This window comes from Xyrauchen texanus, chromosome 8 (assembly GCF_025860055.1).
Source record: "Xyrauchen texanus isolate HMW12.3.18 chromosome 8, RBS_HiC_50CHRs, whole genome shotgun sequence".
In the NCBI taxonomy this organism is placed as follows: domain Eukaryota; kingdom Metazoa; phylum Chordata; class Actinopteri; order Cypriniformes; family Catostomidae; genus Xyrauchen; species Xyrauchen texanus.
In genome coordinates, this window is record NC_068283.1 from 41,866,651 (window position 1) to 41,890,032 (window position 23,382).

A 23,382-nucleotide genomic window follows, 5' to 3' on the forward strand; every position below is an offset into this window, starting at 1 on the left:
GACACTGAGCGCAGTCTCTACATGTTTATTGCATTATTATAATTTCACAATGTTATCCTGATGGTGTTTAGTGTTTGTGTGAGTGACACTGAGTGCTGTCTCTACATGTTTATTGCATTATTATAATATCACAATGTTATCCTGATGGTGTTTAGTGTTTGTGTGAGTGACACTGAGCGCTGTCTCTACATGTTTATTGCATTATTATAATATCACAATGTTATCCTGATGGTGTTTAGTGTTTGTGTGAGTGACACTGAGTGCTGTCTCTACATGTTTATTGCATTATTATAATTTCACAATGTTATCCTGATGGTGTTTAGTGTTTGTGTGAGTGACACTGAGTGCTGTCTCTACATGTTTATTGCATTATTATAATTTCACAATGTTATCCTGATGGTGTTTAGTGTTTGTGTGAGTGACACTGAGTGCTGTCTCTACATGTTTATTGCATTATTATAATATCACAATGTTATCCTGATGGTGTTTAGTGTTTGTGTGAGTGACACTGAGCGCTGTCTCTACATGTTTATTGCATTATTATAATATCACAATGTTATCCTGATGGTGTTTAGTGTTTGTGTGAGTGACACTGAGCTGTCTCGACATGTTTAGTACATTATTATAATATCACAGTGTTATCCTGATGGTGTTTAGTGTTTGTGTGAGTGACACTGAGTGCTGTCTCTACATGTTTATTACATTAATATAATTTCACAATGTTATCCTGATGGTGTTTAGTGTTTGTGTGAGTGACACTGAGCGCTGTCTCTACATGTTTATTGCATTATTATAATTTCACAATGTTATCCTGATGGTGTTTAGTGTTTGTGTGAGTGACACTGAGTGCTGTCTCTACATGTTTATTGCATTATTATAATTTCACAATGTTATCCTGATGGTGTTTAGTGTTTGTGTGAGTGACACTGAGTGCTGTCTCTACATGTTTATTGCATTATTATAATTTCACAATGTTATCCTGATGTGTTTTTAGTGTTTGTGTGAGTGACACTGAGCGCTGTCTCTACATGTTTATTGCATTATTGTAATATCACAATGTTATCCTGATGGTGTTTAGTGTTTGTGTGAGTGACACTGAGTGCTGTCTCTACATGTTTATTGCATTATTATAATATCACAATGTTATCCTGATGGTGTTTAGTGTTTGTGTGAGTGACACTGAGTGCTGTCTCTACATGTTTATTGCATTATTATAATTTCACAATGTTATCCTGATGGTGTTTAGTGTTTGTGTGAGTGACACTGAGTGCTGTCTCTACATGTTTATTGCATTATTATAATTTCACAATGTTATCCTGACGGTGTTTAGTGTTTGTGTGAGTGACACTGAGTGCTGTCTCTACATGTTTATTGCATTATTATAATTTCACAATGTTATCCTGATGGTGTTTAGTGTTTGTGTGAGTGACACTGAGTGCTGTCTCTACATGTTTATTGCATTATTATAATTTCACAATGTTATCCTGATGGTGTTTAGTGTTTGTGTGAGTGACACTGAGTGCTGTCTCTACATGTTTAGTACATTATTATAATATCACAATGTTATCCTGATGGTGTTTAGTGTTTGTGTGAGTGACACTGAGTGCTGTCTCTACATGTTTAGTACATTATTATAATATCACAATGTTATCCTGATGGTGTTTAGTGTTTGTGTGAGTGACACTGAGCGCTGTCTCTACATGTTTATTACATTATTATAATATCACAATGTTATCCTGATGGTGTTTAGTGTTTGTGTGAGTGACACTGAGTGCTGTCTCTACATGTTTAGTACATTATTATAATTTCACAATGTTATCCTGATGGTGTTTAGTGTTTGTGTGAGTGACACTGAGTGCTGTCTCTACATGTTTAGTACATTATTATAATTTCACAATGTTATCCTGATGGTGTTTAGTGTTTGTGTGAGTGACACTGAGTGCTGTCTCTACATGTTTATTGCATTATTATAATTTCACAATGTTATCCTGATGTGTTTTTAGTGTTTGTGTGAGTGACACTGAGCGCTGTCTCTACATGTTTATTGCATTATTATAATATCACAATGTTATCCTGATGGTGTTTAGTGTTTGTGTGAGTGACACTGAGTGCTGTCTCTACATGTTTATTGCATTATTATAATATCACAATGTTATCCTGATGGTGTTTAGTGTTTGTGTGAGTGACACTGAGTGCTGTCTCTACATGTTTATTGCATTATTATAATTTCACAATGTTATCCTGATGGTGTTTAGTGTTTGTGTGAGTGACACTGAGTGCTGTCTCTACATGTTTATTGCATTATTATAATTTCACAATGTTATCCTGACGGTGTTTAGTGTTTGTGTGAGTGACACTGAGTGCTGTCTCTACATGTTTATTGCATTATTATAATTTCACAATGTTATCCTGATGGTGTTTAGTGTTTGTGTGAGTGACACTGAGTGCTGTCTCTACATGTTTATTGCATTATTATAATTTCACAATGTTATCCTGATGGTGTTTAGTGTTTGTGTGAGTGACACTGAGTGCTGTCTCTACATGTTTAGTACATTATTATAATATCACAATGTTATCCTGATGGTGTTTAGTGTTTGTGTGAGTGACACTGAGTGCTGTCTCTACATGTTTAGTACATTATTATAATATCACAATGTTATCCTGATGGTGTTTAGTGTTTGTGTGAGTGACACTGAGCTGTCTCTACATGTTTATTACATTATTATAATATCACAATGTTATCCTGATGGTGTTTAGTGTTTGTGTGAGTGACACTGAGTGCTGTCTCTACATGTTTAGTACATTATTATAATTTCACAATGTTATCCTGATGGTGTTTAGTGTTTGTGTGAGTGACACTGAGTGCTGTCTCTACATGTTTAGTACATTATTATAATTTCACAATGTTATCCTGATGGTGTTTAGTGTTTGTGTGAGTGACACTGAGCGCTGTCTCTACATGTTTATTACATTATTATAATTTCACAATGTTATCCTGATGGTGTTTAGTGTTTGTGTGAGTGACACTGAGTGCTGTCTCTACATGTTTAGTACATTATTATAATTTCACAATGTTATCCTGATGGTGTTTAGTGTTTGTGTGAGTGACACTGAGCGCTGTCTCTACATGTTTATTACATTATTATAATATCACAATGTTATCCTGATGGTGTTTAGTGTTTGTGTGAGTGACACTGAGCTGTCTCTACATGTTTATTACATTATTATAATATCACAATGTTATCCTGATGGTGTTTAGTGTTTGTGTGAGTGACACTGAGCGCTGTCTCTACATGTTTATTGCATTATTATAATTTCACAATGTTATCCTGATGGTGTTTAGTGTTTGTGTGAGTGACACTGAGTGCTGTCTCTACATGTTTATTGCATTATTATAATATCACAATGTTATCCTGATGGTGTTTAGTGTTTGTGTGAGTGACACTGAGTGCTGTCTCTACATGTTTATTGCATTATTATAATTTCACAATGTTATCCTGATGGTGTTTAGTGTTTGTGTGAGTGACACTGAGTGCTGTCTCTACATGTTTATTACATTATTATAATATCACAATGTTATCCTGATGGTGTTTATCGTTTGTGTGAGTGACACTGAGTGCTGTCTCTACATGTTTATTGCATTATTATAATTTCACAATGTTATCCTGATGGTGTTTAGTGTTTGTGTGAGTGACACTGAGTGCTGTCTCTACATGTTTATTGCATTATTATAATATCACAATGTTATCCTGATGGTGTTTAGTGTTTGTGTGAGTGACACTGAGCGCTGTCTCTACATGTTTATTGCATTATTATAATTTCACAATGTTATCCTGATGGTGTTTAGTGTTTGTGTGAGTGACACTGAGTGCTGTCTCTACATGTTTATTGCATTATTATAATTTCACAATGTTATCCTGATGGTGTTTAGTGTTTGTGTGAGTGACACTGAGTGCTGTCTCTACATGTTTATTGCATTATTATAATTTCACAATGTTATCCTGATGGTGTTTAGTGTTTGTGTGAGTGACACTGAGTGCTGTCTCTACATGTTTATTGCATTATTATAATATCACAATGTTATCCTGATGGTGTTTAGTGTTTGTGTGAGTGACACTGAGCGCTGTCTCTACATGTTTATTGCATTATTATAATATCACAATGTTATCCTGATGGTGTTTAGTGTTTGTGTGAGTGACACTGAGCGCTGTCTCGACATGTTTAGTACATTATTATAATATCACAGTGTTATCCTGATGGTGTTTAGTGTTTGTGTGAGTGACACTGAGTGCTGTCTCTACATGTTTATTACATTAATATAATTTCACAATGTTATCCTGATGGTGTTTAGTGTTTGTGTGAGTGACACTGAGTGCTGTCTCTACATGTTTATTACATTAATATAATTTCACAATGTTATCCTGATGGTGTTTAGTGTTTGTGTGAGTGACACTGAGTGCTGTCTCTACATGTTTATTGCATTATTATAATTTCACAATGTTATCCTGATGGTGTTTAGTGTTTGTGTGAGTGACACTGAGTGCTGTCTCTACATGTTTATTGCATTATTATAATTTCACAATGTTATCCTGATGGTGTTTAGTGTTTGTGTGAGTGACACTGAGTGCTGTCTCTACATGTTTATTGCATTATTATAATTTCACAATGTTATCCTGATGTGTTTTTAGTGTTTGTGTGAGTGACACTGAGCTGCTGTCTCTACATGTTTATTGCATTATTGTAATATCACAATGTTATCCTGATGGTGTTTAGTGTTTGTGTGAGTGACACTGAGTGCTGTCTCTACATGTTTATTGCATTATTATAATATCACAATGTTATCCTGATGGTGTTTAGTGTTTGTGTGAGTGACACTGAGTGCTGTCTCTACATGTTTATTGCATTATTATAATTTCACAATGTTATCCTGATGGTGTTTAGTGTTTGTGTGAGTGACACTGAGTGCTGTCTCTACATGTTTATTGCATTATTATAATTTCACAATGTTATCCTGATGGTGTTTAGTGTTTGTGTGAGTGACACTGAGTGCTGTCTCTACATGTTTATTGCATTATTATAATATCACAATGTTATCCTGATGGTGTTTAGTGTTTGTGTGAGTGACACTGAGTGCTGTCTCTACATGTTTATTGCATTATTATAATTTCACAATGTTATCCTGATGGTGTTTAGTGTTTGTGTGAGTGACACTGAGTGCTGTCTCTACATGTTTATTGCATTATTATAATTTCACAATGTTATCCTGATGGTGTTTAGTGTTTGTGTGAGTGACACTGAGTGCTGTCTCTACATGTTTAGTACATTATTATAATATCACAATGTTATCCTGATGGTGTTTAGTGTTTGTGTGAGTGACACTGAGTGCTGTCTCTACATGTTTATTACATTATTATAATATCACAATGTTATCCTGATGGTGTTTAGTGTTTGTGTGAGTGACACTGAGTGCTGTCTCTACATGTTTAGTACATTATTATAATTTCACAATGTTATCCTGATGGTGTTTAGTGTTTGTGTGAGTGACACTGAGTGCTGTCTCTACATGTTTAGTACATTATTATAATTTCACAATGTTATCCTGATGGTGTTTAGTGTTTGTGTGAGTGACATGAGCGCTGTCTCTACATGTTTATTACATTATTATAATTTCACAATGTTATCCTGATGGTGTTTAGTGTTTGTGTGAGTGACACTGAGTGCTGTCTCTACATGTTTAGTACATTATTATAATTTCACAATGTTATCCTGATGGTGTTTAGTGTTTGTGTGAGTGACATGAGCGCTGTCTCTACATGTTTATTACATTATTATAATATCACAATGTTATCCTGATGGTGTTTAGTGTTTGTGTGAGTGACACTGAGTGCTGTCTCTACATGTTTAGTACATTATTATAATTTCACAATGTTATCCTGATGGTGTTTAGTGTTTGTGTGAGTGACACTGAGTGCTGTCTCTATATGTTTATTACATTATTATAATTTCCCAAGTTTTACCCTGATGCCATAAAATATATTGTAAAAACAACAGTTTTAAACTGTAAAATGTACAGGTTGTTCTGTAAAGTTGTTTATATTTTTACTGTATTTTTTACAAAATATTCTGTCAACCACAGCTGTCAGTTTTTTTTACAGTGTATGAATAAATACAAATATTTCTTGCCGTTTTAATATAAAATGCTAATGAGAAAAGAGCTAAAGATAAATAAAAAAAACTCTGACAATTACCAGAAATATCTAAGCTTAATCTACACTCAAAAAAGAAAGAAAGAAAGAAAGAAAGAAAGAAAGAAAGAAAGAAAGAAAGAAAGAAAGAAAGAAAGAAAGAAAGAAAGAAAAAGAAATGGCCAATTTTAAGATTTTGGCATTTACATTTAATAATAAAATTCTATCAAATTGAATTATGTAATTTTTTGACAAAAATTAAATTAACTAAACAATATATTTGGGAATTTATTTAATTTATTTGGTTAAAGTTTCCTTCAATTTAATGGAATTATATTAAGAAATTGAAATGCGTAACTTTTAAAACATTAGATTTGTGCCTGTGTATTATCAAACATATAATGTTAATATAATGTTTAACTAAATAAATCAATACAATGTTATTCACATTTTTTGTTTTCATTTAGTTAAGGATTACTCAATTTGATTGAATTAAATTCTGTTATGAACTTGAAATGCGTAAAACTTAAAATTATGTTTTTGAGTAAAGTTGCAAAATATTATAAGAATTCAAAACTGTTTAACCCCAACAAAATCATAATCTCCCCTGAAGTACTGCACCTCCCCTTATTAAGCAATTGTTATAATTTAATCACATAGAAAAACAGACTTGAACACATGAATGTCTTGTATAAAGTGAGGGCTGTTGAGAAATTCCTAATTGCTTACAGATGGACCCTTCTACCATGAGAATGTGTTGTCTATTTTAGCTCTCTCTTTTTCTCTCTGTTTCTGGTCCGGCCCCCCAGGCCCCCACGTGCATCAGTTCAACAGATGTGCAGTTCATTGTGTAGAGTGATTTTATTTATCAGCTGTGATGTATATGTAACTTTGTGAGTTAAAATAAATACCCATTGGGAAGAACCACATTTGCTGATGAGAACCACATTTGCTGATTCCCAGTCAGGAGCAGAATAATATTAAGAAGAAGGCTAACAAATTCAATAGTTGACAGCTTTGGTATGTGGCCGTTCATTATTACATCAGCATTAAAACACATTTACATGTTTACACAGCAACCCATGGGTTGGTCCTTATGAATATGATCATTTGAGTGTGCCAGGTGATTTGCAGAACTAACTAGTGTGAGCACTGATTGGTTGAGGAGAATGATGTCATGGTGGTGTAGGGATGTAACAACCAATCAACATTCAGATATGATCATGAATTAGAAAAACTGCAGACATGACGTCAGTGGAAAACAGGCTGATACCTGAGATCTCATGTTGCCGGAGCTCATTGTACTTGTAGGCATGTTCCATGGGCCTGATGGAATTGTGGTAGATCTTTCTCAGTCTCTGCAAAGCAGCTGAGGAAAGAAAAGTTGAAGAAAGAGTTTATTATAAAAGAGAAAGACATCCTAAAAGACTCAAGAGATGGGGGAAATAATGGGGGAGAGGAAAGAGTGCAAGATGGTGTTGTGGATAAAGTGTTTGGAGAGGAATTGAGAGAAGACTGTGAAGTAAACAAACCTAAAAGTGTATTTCGACATGTTGGTCATTATTCCTTATGAGCCATTTGTTCAGTTAAAATGCATAAAACGTTCAGTAGATCCGTTCTGTGAATTAAGTAACAATGCTCCACCAGTACCAGGTATAATGGATGTGATAATGCACACTCAAAACATATATATACGTATATTTACATTTACATTTATGCATTTGGCAGACGCTTTTATCCAAAGCGACTTACAGTGCACTTATTACAGGGACAATCCCCCCGGAGCAATCTGGAGTTAAGTGCCTTGCTCAAGGACACAACAGTGGCATCTTGGTGGTGCTGGGGCTTGAACCCCCGTCCTTCTGGTCAGTAACCCTGAGCCTCAACCACTGAGCCACCACTGCCACTAAAAGTTAACAAAGCTAACTTTTTGCAGATATAAACACATTTATAATTTGCTGCCATTTTTGTTCCTGGAAAATGGGCCAAATACATTGTTGAATTATGTAGCACAGGTTTTTGTCCAATCAAATGCTCTCGAGAATGAGAATGTCCCTCCCACTAAAGCCACCTGCTACTAACTAGCAAGTAGCTCATTTAAAAAGTAAACACAACCTCACAGGAAAGAAAACTGCACTTGTAAAGTGAATGCTTGTTGGATTTAATAACAAATTAAACAAAAATAAAATTTTTGGAAGGCTCTACAATTCAAGATAGTTGACCAGTCAATGTATATGATGACTGATATTAGCCCTGCTGAAATGGCCGGTTTGACCAGCACTAATTCCCATGCTATTCCAGGTAAGTTTATATTGGTTAATGCTGGTGGACTAGCATAACCATTATCTTCAGCGTCAAAACTTGGAGTTGAGTAAGACATTCTTGCTAGTTAACAATCTGGAGTAGACACCAGCAAAGACAACATATGACAAAATGTGCTGGGCTTTTCTGAAAGAAGTACTATGCAAATGGACTTTCTATGGGTGTGTATATCATAAATGAGCTTCATTTCCTTACCAGCATAGTCTCCTGCTTCGTCATCCGCTGCGAGCCGTAGAGTTTCCTCAATGTGAGATCTGTCTCTCAGGATAGAATCTAGGACTTCCTCCTCCTCTAAAGAAAACACATGACAGACATGTTAAAACTTTAATCAAAGAACAAGAACCAAGAACCCTGAAACAAAATCTTAAACTTGCCTGAGCTAGTCCGCAGCTGGTCTGCTAAATAAAAAGGGAAATGTAAAGTGGCTCAAAACTTAACATATCGACTAAACGGTTACTATGATGAGAAAAGGGTGATGCTTTTGGCCAACTGTGGCATTGGTGTATGGGATTATAAAAGGACCTTTAAGCAGGTCAAATATAATAACAAATGCATGAATTATACTTACGGAGCGAACACATTGAGTGTTGAAAACATGAACACACTGTTTGCCTAAAAATTATGACGGAGCCCTAGGATCGGTCACATTATGCCAACTTACAGACAAGCGGCATCTCCCATGAGACATTTTTGCGTTGGCTCCAATGTGTTTACATTCCCTTGTGGAGCGACCAGAAGTGCATTGCATTAGCAGCATGGGAGACCCGGTTTTGGATCGTGCTTTGTAACCAGGAAGTACTCGTGTTCAGATAATCAGAGATGACCTTGATTAGGAAGTTGCATTTTTCCCTCTAACATTATATTTTTACTCGACTGATGGTTAGGTTTAGATTTGGGTTGGTGTTACAGTTGATAAAGCATGCATTCCTCTTGACTGTATTGCAGTCTGTATAGCTTAAAACTACTTTTGGCACCCATCTGTGGACATTACACCCACAAAATTGAGCTCAAACGTGCCTATACGCCCAACAACACTTGCCGCTTTAGACCGTTTTTAGCTAAAGAAAGTCAATGTCAAAGTTTTTGTTTTGCAAGGTGTTCATATAGTGATATTTCTCCTGTTCATGCACATCCTAACATTTTTGACCTAGGAGAACTCGGCTAGTTGAAGAGTGTTGATAATTGGTAAAAATGAATCGTGGGTGGGGTTTAGATGTAACATTCTGCTGAAGTTCATTCGAGAGAAAAGGTCTGGCTTCTTGCATTGTATGAATATGGCTTATAACTGCTTAAGGACAAAGTATACTTGGTGCGACTGCGTTGCTGATCGCTCCACGCACAGTATGCGTGACACTCGCCGGCCAATGACTCACCTAAAAGAGTATCACAAAGAAGTTATAGTGGGCATGCATCACAACGTGTTCGTATTCGCTCGCGGTCATAAGAGTATACTCACAAAGGCAACACGGTTGACAAGGCACGAGCCGAACCAGAGCACGCAAAAACGAAGAATACTTGGGCCTTTACACGCTGTCTACACCGGGCGCATCCGTTGATGCAATGTGTCGCAATGGCTTGAGGCACGGTACACTGGACGCATCGACACGAACGTTCTAACCCATATCATTTGAGTAGTAGCGCCAGTGCGTGCAGCGAAAAACGGAACGGGTCTCCCGTTTATTGTCACCGCGCCGCAACGGACCACCGGCTTCCAGTGTCGCAAGCGCCATTGATTATAATGGGGTTCTATTGCTTTTGATGCAACGCTTGCGTCTGGTGTAGACAGGATGTTACTCTTTAGCCTTTTTAGTTGCAATTTCAAAATCAACTAGTTTTCAACATTTCCTAAAGATAATCCAAGTGGTGCTTTCCGGTGCAAAACTTTCCACTGCTGGGCTATTGCCATATCTTAGCAAGCATCTCAAATTATTTACGGTTATATATAGGTCTAGTTATTTACTGTCGATATTGATTTCAGTAATTCTACTACTCATCTCATCATTGTTGTGCTATTAATATCATACCATTGATACTGATATTCACACCACAATCTCCCCCGTGTTTGCTGGTATGCACAGTGATCAAAACAGTATGTTCTATGTTCTGAACTTTGATTCTGCTTATTTTAATCTATCAAATCTTTATAAAATCTAACATTGGCCGAGTGTAATGTAGCCATGGTTGCATAACATGGGCTGTTGAATATGGGGGACTCCCTGGTTTCATAACAGGTTAGACCCTCAGGGGTGTGGGGACACATGGCTACCAAATGGTTGGATTATATGTTGATATGAAGATAAAAGCCCTTCTCCATTCTAAATATAACTGGCAGTGGGGGGTTGCCCGTCAAGACTGTCCTTGTGTGCCAAAAGACCACATTACATTTTATGGCCACTGTATGGCTGAACTGGACTTCTGTTTTAGTATGCCGCTACACATGGGGTTAAATATAGGGGCTTCCTGATTGACATTTTCACACCTCAAGGGATTACTTGCTTTGGCTTCACCTCTCATCTCTGTGTTCATACTGCTTTCTATGCTTGTTTCTCTATGGAATACTTCATGTCTTCTGTCTGGTTCTAATTAGGCTAGTCAAACCAATAGTGTATTGGTGTGTCATTTGGGGTGATTCATTAAAAGAACCAACCCATCATAGTCATTTGCTCATGAATCAGACTACACTAGTCACACTTTATGTTTGTTTTGGAGTGCAGCCAGCAAACATGATGCAATCGAAAGACATGTTGTTTTGCCATTATCTCACACTACATGTTCTCTTGAATGAACACATTCAATGAAGCCTGCAATCTCACAATTCAGGTGAAATATTATTTTTGGTGTGATTGTGATTACCCAGTAGCGGTGGGGCTCTGTTGCTGAACGGCAAGGGGCGGTACTAGGATACAAACTTTGGTGGGGCACTTGTATCAACAACGTTGATTGTTTTGCCATCAGTCTGGGGTGGGAAGGAGTGCCCCTTGATTGTTTCACTGTCAGTGAAACATCTGATGTTTCTGGGGGGGATTGAGACAAAGATTGGGGTACTAACATGGATTTTTGTGGTGTGGTGGTACTTTTTTCTAAGGCATAGCAGTTCCATGGTATTATTTTCAGTACCTCAGAATATGATAATCATTCAGCACCATGGTAAATATCAAAGTACTATGTTATTACCATCAGATCTTTGTGCCATAGTAGCACCACAGTACTTTTTTGTGAGGGCTGGCTTTTAATTCCAATCATAACTTTCCAACTTTAAACATAGCAGAAAAACTAAATAAGTAATGCCATTCCTAATGTAAACTTTCTATGAATGATTTGGGCTCTACAATGCTCCAAGTATTTTACCATCAAAGTCTCCATAGTTCTCCACAAAGCTCACAGCCAGTGATGGATACCATTTTATTAGCCCAGAAATAGTCAAATCGGAGTCAAACACATGGGAAATGCTGCTAGCATTCCTTCTCTCGTTGCAGCTAATTACCACACAGACCCATGGAGATGTTAGCCTCAGTTAACATTCACATTTATAGTGTCTTTGTTTGCATACAGTGAAAGTGATCTGAAACAACTATTAGATTGTCAGGAAATCTCTAGTTTGGCTCAGTTGCATGCAGTCACCTCGTACCTGTTCCTGAAAACCCTGTACTGGCGTCAACCCTTCCACAAACCACCTAGTGGCTCTTAGAGTTAAACGGCCTACTTATTTTGTTCTCAGGTGTCCATTGGCATTTATTTACTTATTTGAAAACTGTTTAGGGAAACATTAGCCTTCCTAGTTGGCTGTGAACCTTGACTGAAATAACTCCGCTCAAGTAATAAATGCTTAATCAACCAGCATCAGCACAAATGTAAAAACCGTCTGTGAATGTGAGGCAGCCAAGATACTGAAGAGCCAAGCATCCGTTTACATCTTAGCACGATATATACTTACAGTTCAGTTGAGGCTGATTTCTCAGGTAGATCAGATGAGCAAGGGGTTCAAGTTGTTTGCAATGAGTAACAAACAGCTAAACAGTTGTCACTATTTATTTGGGGGTTATTGATCTTCTTTACTAGCTTAACTAGGAAGGAATCCTTGGTTCCTGCAAACTTGCCACTCACACTTTTTAACATGCAAATGAGCTTGCTATTGGCCACAAATGTTTGCCTGAAGTTCGCAGCTCTTCACCGGTTGTGGTGGACCAGCAGCTATGAAGAATTTGCAGCAAAGCTCATTTGCATGTCAAAATAACGAGTGGTGAATTTGCAGATAGATTGCGGCAACTCTAAATGAGTGGTGGTGGTGTAGTGGTCTAAGCACATAACTGGTAATCAGAAGTACACTGGTTCGAACCCCACAGCCACCACCATTATGTCCTTGAGCAAGGCACTTAACTCCAGGTTGCTCCAGGGGGATTGTCCCTGTAATAAGGGCTCTGTAAGTCACTTTGGATAAAAGCGTCTACCGGCTATGCTGGTCCACCAGTTGGATAACCAGCATAAACTGCTGAAAAAAACCCACCTCATACTATCCTAGTCAAGCTGGCTTCTGGAAGATGTTAGTTGGTTTCTTGCTGGTTGAAGGTGGTCTACCAGTCCCTACCAACTTGACCAATATAGTCAACCAGGTCCATCTACTGGAAGTCTAAATTGTCAACCGTCCAGACCAGCATGGACCATCTATCGACCCATAAATACCCAGCTTGGACCAGATACCCTACTGAACCAACCTAAATTGGTCAACCCAGTCTGGTCTTCTGCCTGGTTTTTACCAGCTTATGCTGGAAGTCAATCTGAAGATAAGCCAACCTAGAAGGTCAACAAAGATCTCAAGATTTCCCATATCTAATTTATATTTCAGTTTCTGTAAACCTCTCATTGTGTTCAAAATCTACAGCGAAGCATTTCACACATTTCTCCAGCCTGCTGAGGACACGTCCCTCAGAACATGATGGCACATTGTTTTGCCACAGCTCTCAGCACCAAAGGGTTGCGCTGTAATGTTGAGCTCAGCACGGCGCTAAAATTACAAAAGGTGTGCAGCGAGGTGTTTAAATGTATGAACTTCAAAAAATGCAGGGATCTTTGATAACTGCTAATGTGCAGATACATGGATAGGCTAACATGAAGTCCGTCAATGAATAGTGGGCTCTAGTTTAACCCTGTACATGCCGGAAGGACAAAAACACAAACAACTAGCATCTGTCGCAGAGACTACGGACGTTCAATGAGCTTGTCGCCTGGCGATGGTAGCTTTGGAAAAAACACAGCTGTTGCTATAGCTCATTCTGTTGGAATGCACGACCGGACTACTGTAGTCTGGGGCGTATTCATCAAATACACACATTTGTGCTTTGGGGGGGAAATTGAGACAGGTTTAATGTTCTCCAATAACAGTGGATGACGTCACTGTATCTAATTAGGAAGACTGTTCGATGGCTTTTTATATGATGATAATTTATTCCATAAACACAAACAGAGATTTTAATTTGAGCAGCAAGCAATTACTAAAACAACTTTGGTTGCTTAATCTCTACCTAGCCATGTAATACTGTAACATCATACCAATGATCTAATATGTTTCCAATGGCGCATAGGTATGTTCCTTGGTGTAATAAAGCCTGGCGATCCCATTTTTTGGCAGATGCATGAGGTAAATTGAATTAATATGAACATCATTAAGGCAGTTGAGCCTTGAGCCCCATCTTAACCCAGCGGATTTACCAGGAGCACGGGAGAGGTGCACACAACCTTTAAAATGGGCCAAGGGATTTCCAGTTAAACAAAGCTGCATTGGGATTAAGAGTATTAAATTACAAACTAGCTAAACTTCTCAAAACTCAAACTTTCACTGCTTAGATTGTAACTACTATTACAAAAATGTACCGTGGCAGAACCATGGTACAGTAACTATACTGTACCATGGTACTGTAGGATTTCCATTATCATCATGGTATTTATAGATACTCCCAGGTATACATCCGACTAGCTATTTATCTGTTCATCTATCCATACATCCATCCATCCATCCCAGTATTGTTATCTGTGCAATGTATTTCACTGAGGGAACTGAATAGCAACAGGTGCCAAGATTTTCGACTTCTGTCAACCAGAAGATTGAGGCTAATTTTCAAAGACATTACTGAAATCAATAGTTTCAAAATGAATAATCACACATAGTGCATATTATGGTATTCATAAATCAGGGCTGCCCAGTCGATACCTTCAGCTTTTCACATATATGCAATCAATGCCAAAGAATCTAAATGAACTCCTAGCATGTCTCAAAACCCAAGATCAAACATCAATCTTAAAAAGGGAACATATTTTTGGAGTAGAAAAGGATTCCAGAAGTTCTTCTGTGCTGTTTTTAACTCCTTACTTCAAAGCTTTTAATAGCACGACACAAAATGGCAGTGCCTGGTGTGACACATTTTTGAATTTGAGAACAGGGATTGTAACCGGGTGGTAATTCCACAGAGGAATCATGGGTATCAGAGTTAGGACACTGGGGACAGTGGGGTAGGAGGACTGAAGGAGGCATGACTCGTTTCTATAAAGCCACATTGCATGACCTTAGTGTTGAAGCTTATCTCTTTTTATGGAATCAGTATTTGGCGGCCTGTCCCACAATTCCTGTCCGAGGGGATTCCCAATGGAGCAGGGGCACCGCATGCCATCTGTACTGCATTACTGAAAGGTGGGGAGAGCCCTTACTCTCAGTGAGTACCCGTATCAAATGCATAGTCAATGCAAACGACTTTCTCCACACTTACGAGCTACTTGATAGAGGAGTTGTGGACAAGCCAATGATACCGATGTTTTGACCTTTAAAGAAATAGTTCACCCCAAAATTTGAATTGTGTCATAATTTAGTACACAAATGTTAATAAAGAACAGGCCCCTATATCCTTGCAAAGCAAGAAAACGTGTCACCCTAAAGACGCTTTGATGTAGCTAAACAGGAGAGAGGCGAGATCCTCTGAAAGCCGAACAGATGGCCATGCCAGGTCATAAGGTCATAAAACCTTTGACATACTACAAAGCAACTGGACTGAGAGCATGTTTTGTCAACTGAATCCACTTCCCAACTCAATCAACCTTTGAGAGACCCTTCAGCAATGATGTTTGTTAGTGAGTTTGTGCAGTAGAAGACAGCAAAAGGTATAAACCCTCGGACTATGGTGAAATGTAACTCCTTTTATCATATGCATGAAAAAATGTACATAGGGAACCATTTGTTCTCTTGTTACAGATTAAAACCAAGGGGGATCTGTCCGGTACTGCTGTAGTAACTATGACTTACTGGGTTGCATGAGGTACATAGCAGCTTCACGTGCCACCAGAGGTATGTAGAGACAAAAAGACTGTGTTTTAATGGTAAATGGTAAATTTGTCTGGAGTGGTGGTGGCGTAGTGGGATAAAGCACATGACTGGTAATCAGAAGGCCGCTGGTTCGATCCCCACAGCCACCACTATTGTGTCCTTGAGCAAGGCACTTAACTCCAGGTTGCTCCAGGGGGATTGTCCCTGTAATAAGGGCTCTGTAAGTCGCTTTGGATGCATAAATGTAAAGTGCCTTTTTAACATTAACGGTATTCAAAGCGCTTTACACTGTGACTCATTCACCCATTCACACACACATTCATACACCAATGGCGGAAGAGCTGCCATGCAAGGTGCTAGCCTGCCATTGGGAGCAACTTGGGGTCCAGTGTCTTGCCCAAGAACTTGCATGTGGAATTGTGTGGGCCGGGATTCAAACCACCAACCCTGCGATTAGAGGCCAACCCACTCTACCACCTGAGCCACAGCCGCCCAATGTGTCTCACAAATAAAGATGCTAAAGTGAACTCTTTGATTTGCACCAGTGTCATTTTGATAAAGTCAAAGATTGTGATATTTACTCGTCTCGTTATTTGATTTGTTGTTTAACGACCAATTAGCAAAAAGACAACTAAGATAAACTTATAAGGCACTTATTGGTCTCATAGAAACATATTTATATACCTTTCCTGAATACTAGCGGCGCTAAAGCAACGATGTCTTACTCCATTTCACACAAATCATGAGTATAAGGAAAGATTATCAGTTAGGGCGGTCATAATTATGAAATTTGGCTGAGGATTAATTGTCAAACAAATAATTGCGATTATGACGATTAATTGTCTGTTGTAGGGCTGTGACGAATAATTGTCTCTGTAAAGCAGTTCAATGGATGGGAGGAGGCGAGAACCGGCCTGGCGAAATAGACAATATTTTAATGATTAACTTAAACAAAAGACAAACACACACATGTCCGTCCGCAATCGGCCTTTATCCCTCTCGGAGGCTGATAAGGGACCAGGTGTGTATAATCACAACCCGGCCCCGCCCTCCGCCCTGTCACAGTCTCGTTAAGAGCTTTCACAAATAATTGTCACGTAAATTAAAAACATTTTAAGTCATGTTTTTTTCAGCATGTGTGCACCTTGAGAAGTCATTTTTACATATTTAACTTCAAATATATAAATCAAATTATACAATTGGAATAAACTATGATTTCCTTTTAAGCTTTTAAATATGTATAAATGGCATGAAAAATAATGTTTTAAATACCAAAATATTTCTGAATACTTAAAATACATCTCTCTTTTTGGTAAACTTTAGTTTTGGTAAATTTTACATGTACACTTGTTTTTTGAAGTCTTATATTATATACATTTTTACATAGCAAATGTCATTTTTATATATATATATATTTTATTATATTACGCAACCGAAAATATTTATTTTCTAATTTCTTCACTTTCACATGTTATTTTAATGCTCTGATTAACCTACAAGCCCTTATTCCCCATGAAGCAAAACCTTTGAGATTTTTATATAATTATTTTATCACCACATAAATAGCTTGTGTCTCCTCTTTGTCACCACATATCCTTAACACAGCGTGTATGAACCAGGAACATTTGCCATTACACAATCGTTTAAATTGAAACGGGAGCACTCTCCACTCACTATCAAAGTTTATACTTATTTGTTGATATTCTATGTTTATTTTTTCGCGCTCTTCAGGACAGGAACTGGTTGACCTCCGCAGAGCGGCTCAGTGACGCTCGGACTCGGAGTTCAACTGAATGATACACAAACATGCCGTTCATGGCATTTATACAGTATATACGCTTCAAATTCCCTTATTTAGACATTAATATGTGATCGGAATTTGAATGCCCTATAATTACGGTTGTCTCAAATAAACACAGTTAGATCAAATAACCTCAATTGGATGGTTATTTAGTAATCGCAAAAGGCTTATTATGCAATAATCAAAAAAATCCAACATCAAAAAACGTATATTCGCAAGTCGAGATGTGAGCGGAGAGTATCGTAATCGTAAAAGCACCACAAAATGACGTGGCTGCTTCAGAAGTTGTGTTATTGATGTCACATTTGTTTTATATGACTCTGTCGGTTAGGTTTAGTTTTAAGGTTTAGGGTAGGGACACACTGTAGGGTTCTGTTGATTTAAATCTTTATAGAGCAATAACCTTAAAAAACTCCATCGGTTTGAGGGAAAACTGAACTCGCTTTTAGTGCCACTCAGTGGCCATTTCACATTGGAACTGTTGCAATATGACTAAGGAGGCAATATTTAGCCACAGTCAAAATGTAGTTTAACTATTGTTCGACAGTTGTATGATGATTATCTAAAGAGCGACATTGTTGCCCATTTGAGGCCATTGGCACATGAGGGCTGCCCAGCACAAAGCTCAAATCACAACAGTGTTGTTGAGCACAAGGTGAGACAGTGCTATCTTGTGGCATATACACAACTACTAATGGAGCTGGCCTGGCATAGATAGCCACTGCCCCGCCTGCTGAGATAATGCATGTCCTAATATGGCCAGTCACTGGGAATAAATAAATGCGATTGTGTCAGGTTGACAGCAGCTGTGCACTGGACCCAGAGAGTAGCACGGAGGGGAGGGGTAGGGAGAAAGGAAGAGGAGGATGGGGGATCTTTAGTAGACAGAGTCCGGTTACAGGACAACTTCCAATCTTAGACATCTGACAGGAGCCTGGGCAATGAAGTCCAACACTGGGCCAAGTGGAGTACAAGGACAGAGCAAGGGTAACGCAACTGCTATAGAACCCTCGGAAATCTCACCCGAAGCTAAAGTCTGATAGCTGAAGGTGGAAGGGCTAGACCAGTGGTTCTCAAACCTGTTCCTGGAGCCCCCCCAACACTGCACATTATGCAGATCTCCCTTTACTGGCACACCCAATTCAGGTCTTGGAGTCTCCACTAACGAGCTGATGAGTTGAATCAGGTGTTTGATTAGGGAGATGGGAAAATGTGCAGTGTTGGGGGCTCCAGGAACCGGGCTGAGAGCAACTGGTTTAGACCTTTAAAGCCTGGGAACCTTTTTAAAATGAATCAAGTCTCAAATTAGAATAAGCAAAATATGAATAAGAGTAACTAATATAAACAACAAAACAGCAGAAATGAAAACAACAGATCAAAAGATATATATATCCTACTGAAAAAACAGCTTGAACCATATAAAACTGGTTTTCTGTTCAAAGCCGGAAAAAAAAAACTGGTCTAACTATTCTCCCAGTCTGGACAAACGCTGGTGTTTAGCTGGTTTAGCCAGTCGCCAATCTGGTCTCCAAGCCTGAAAAGTTGCCAAAACCCAGGATGGGAAACCAGTCGAGACCAGCAAACCAGTTTAAAATGTTTTTAGCTTTTTTATATACTTCTAAAAACACCTTAAACCAGCCTAAACTGCTTTTTTTAGTATTACAGGTTTAAGGTCTAACTGAGATATTTCCGCTGGTTGGCAATCTAGTCTACAAGCCTTCTAAGTTCCCAAAACGCAGGTGAAAAGAACATTTAAGTCCAACAAACCAGTATAGGCTGGTTTAAGATGTTTTTTATACCCTGCTGAAACAAAAACCCAGTTTAAACAAGCCTCAACAGTTTTTCTGCTTTTAGGAGGTTTCAGTTTGTCTGATTGGTCTCCCAGCCTGGACAAGCTGGTTGGCAATATGATCTCCAAGTCTGACAAGGTCCCAAAACCCAAGATGGGAGACTGGTTAAGTCCAGCAAACCAGTTTATACTGGTTTAAGCTGTTTTTATACCCTGCATAAATGGCTTAAATCATCCTAAACTGCTTTCTAGACTTAGCAAGCAAGTCTAACTGGTCTCCCAGATTTGGCAAGCTGGTTTAGCTGGTGAGCAATCTGGTTTCCAATCTTGAAGAGTGCCCAAAACCCAGGCTGGGAGACCGGTTAAGACCAGCAAACCAGTTTAAATGGCTTAAATCAGCCTAAGCTGCTTTCTAGACTTAGCAAGCAAGTCTAACTACTCTCCCAGCCTTGTCATGCTGGTTTAGCTGGTGAGCAATCTGGTTTCCAATCTTGACGAGTGCCCAAAACCCAGGTTGGGAGACCAGTTAAGACCAGCAAACCAGTTTAGGCTGGTTTAAGCCATTTGGTTTCAGCAATGACTGTCAACCTGTAAAAATGCAAAAATGATTATAAAATAACTTTTTTGATGATAATGGACATTTCGCTACTCAAGAAAAACAGTCCGCCAGAGAGGTTTTCATCCCCAATCTCTAGGTCTTTCCATCAGCTGGTTTAATGCCTCACAACAGCTGACACACAATGCATGGGCTAAACCTTCGACTGTATGAAAATCAACCCCTTCCCATTTCCCCTACTGTGAAGCAGTCAGCAACTATTCCATTATTATGGAATACACAACACAAATTAAAAATATAGAGGATTCGTTAATCATTTAGAAGTGTCTTTTTGTTACTTTGGGCATGCTGAGTCCTTAGAATAACTTGTGCAGAGACCAGAGATATAACTGAACACTGCAGGTTTAAATAGCTTAGACCAGTGTAGGACGCCAGCAGATGGTGACCGTCAGTTTTAAGGACTATTTCATGCCCCCTACTTACACTGCCATGCCTCACTCATTCATAAGGTCCACAGTTCCTGCAAACCATGTCGAAATGACAAGAAAAGCCTATATATTGAACAACAAGCAATGCTGTACCAACAGCTTGTATTCATCTTCTTGTTCTATTTTCAGGAGACAAAAAGCATGTGATCATTGATGCCATTTGCCCTCAAACCAAAGTTTCTCCAGTCCACACGGAGCTATTCAAGTCCAAACAAACAAGTTGATGCATTTAGCTCACAATCTAGAAGACCAGTTATGTTGAAGATCTTACAAAGTGTCCTTCATTTGTCACTTCAAACAAAGTAAACCTTATCTTGAGTTCTTCTTTTTGAACAATTAAGAACAAATGAAATGCTCTTACCTGCTGTGGCCAGTACCAGCAGGGGCACAAAGACGTAGAGCGAGACTAAGACCTTCATATTGGCTGCCAGGAGACCTCTGGTAGCTTCAGTGGCTATATATACCAGGCAGAGAAGGTCAGAGGGCACCACCAAGAGGGTGGTCTTACAGACAGGGCTGCTGGGTTGGAAGGGGCTGGTGCCATACGTGTCAGTACGGGACGAAACGGCACTCTATGCACCCAAGCAGCTGACTGTCACTTGAAGGGTGACATCTAATGAAGGGTGGATGTCCATCTTAACCAGCCTGTTTGTACACGAGAGCTTTGGCACTTCAGCTGGTGCCAATTTTGACAACTGAGAAAGCATAGTTTAGAGGATAACAAGTGAACACTGTTGTGACATAACAAGTCATTTCATTTTAATAGACTAAAATTGATGCATACAATCAAATAAGTCACTTAAAATGTGTAATATGCATTTATTAACATGTAATATATATATATATATATATATATATATATATATATATATATATATATATATATATATTAATACAATGGCAGTTGAAAGTGAGCACGTTGTTTCACCGACTATGCCAACATGTGAGGACATGTAAACACTTTAAATGGCTTTTCTTTATCAGGGTAAAGTCATAAATGGTTCATTACCAAATCTCCAAGATTTCTATTTAAGATCGTTTAATCTGGAAAGCATTGCAAACTAATGAACATCTGCTAAACATCTTAGAAAGATCAGATTTACAAACACTCTAAATCATAAACATCTCAAAGACATCTGCTGAATGTCTTATTGACATTCAAGAGGGAACGTCTTACAGACGTACTGCAGATGAGCAAATGATCTGTGTTGTATAAAGTAAAAGTAAAGATACCTTCATGGAAACTGACTTCCTTCATGGAAGTAAAAGTATTTTTAAAAAAAGTAAATTTACATAAGATCGCATACATTTTGGAACAGCTAATAGCAACTTATTTGATTTGCAGTGCTCATCATTTAGCACTTTGGGGCCCCGAAACGGACCAAATAGGCCGCGATAAGCTAAAATGAGCTGGCGCGTTATGCAGAACGGACCACAAAACCGGGCGGCTGTGGCTAAGTTGGTAGAGCGGGTCGGCCACTAATCGCAGGGTTGGTGTATCGAATCCCGACCCACATGACTCCACATGCCGAAGTGTCCTTGGGCAAGACACTGAACCCCAAGTTGCTCCCAATGGCAGGCTAGCACCTTGCATGGCAGCTCTGCCGTCATTGGTGTGTGAATGTGTGTGTGAATGGGTGAATGAGTCACAGTGTAAAGTGCTTTGAATACCATTAAGGTTAAAAAGGCGCTATATAATTGCAGACCATTTACCATTACCATTTACAAAACGGCATCGCGATATGCAGAAAAGGACAGCGAACACCCCCCAACCCACATGTTAATGTAAAATCCCCACTCAACAACTTTTGGGCCAGTTGCTATGTAAAATCCCGGGCCGATTTCTCTTCCCAGTCCAGCCCTGCTCACGCTCATGACATCCCAGAAGTGTATGACTTTCTTTCATATGCAGAACACAAAATACGATTTTTAGAAGAATATTTCAGCTCTGTAGGTCCATACAAAGCAGCTGAATGGTGGCCAGACATTTGAAGCATCAAACAGCACATTAAGGCAGCATAAAAGTAATCCATACGACTCCGGTGGTTTAATCTGTGTATTCTGAAGTGATCCAATCAGTTTTGGGTGAGAACAGACCAAAATATTACAAAGTTTTCACTATTAATCTTGACAGCAGTCTCTAGGCAGGATCATGATTTCAAGCTCGATTACACTTCCTAGTGATTGGAATATGTGCAGAGAGCTATATGGCGTTATAGGAAGTGTAATTGAGCTTGAAATCATGATCACCAAGGAGGATGTTGATGTCAAGATATACAGTATTTTGGTCTGTTCTCACCCAAAACCAATTGGATAGCTTCAGAAGACATTGATTAAACCACTGGAGCCTTATTGACTACTTTATGCTGGCTTTTGGAGATTTTTGGTCTGGCCACCATTCACTGATATTGAATTGACCTACAAAACAGAGATATTCTTCTAAAAATCTTTTGTGTGTGTGTGTGTGTGTGTGTTCTGTAGAAGAAAGTCATACATATATAGGATGATGGTAAGGAAATGAGAGAATTGTAATTTTTGATTAAACTAACCCTTTAATGGTGTGTTCAAGTCACGTCAGAATGATCATATTTATGAGATTAGTGTACATGAACAACACCAAAAGTTGTAAATCCAGCGAGATTGTCTTGGAGTGCCTATTTTCTGAGATGGGAGGGGGGCATGCCAATTTAAGAAGCATGGCAAGAATCAAGCAAACTGGTGACTGTGCAGCTTCATGCCTTTTCAGAGAGTGAAAAAGACGAAGAATTGCGAAACGTGCCCATTCTGTCCAACTAAAATCATTTGAATGCTCATTACATCACAGTTTCTACCTCTGACCTCGTAAGTACAAACGTATTAGGAGGACTTGAACGCAGTTTAAACCACAATAGAGCTGAAATAGTCTCTATACTGGCTGTGTGTGTTGAACAGA

At 38.6% G+C, this 23,382-nt stretch overlaps 1 protein-coding gene across 2 annotated transcripts in view; it reads right to left on the reverse strand.

Moving 5' to 3' along the window:
• srl (sarcalumenin) overlaps positions 1-20,873 on the reverse strand; it is a 36,906-nt gene extending 16,033 nt beyond the window's left edge. For both annotated transcript variants that reach the window (XM_052131357.1, XM_052131356.1), the window contains exons 1-3: positions 20,812-20,873; positions 8,703-8,798; positions 7,459-7,554 (exon numbers count right to left, since the gene is read on the reverse strand). In XM_052131357.1, coding sequence (XP_051987317.1) covers positions 7,459-7,554; positions 8,703-8,798; positions 20,812-20,869 — 250 coding nt within the window. In that variant the 5' untranslated portion in view covers positions 20,870-20,873. The remainder of the gene's footprint in view (positions 1-7,458; positions 7,555-8,702; positions 8,799-20,811) is intronic.
• Between the last annotated feature and the right edge of the window lie 2,509 nt (positions 20,874-23,382).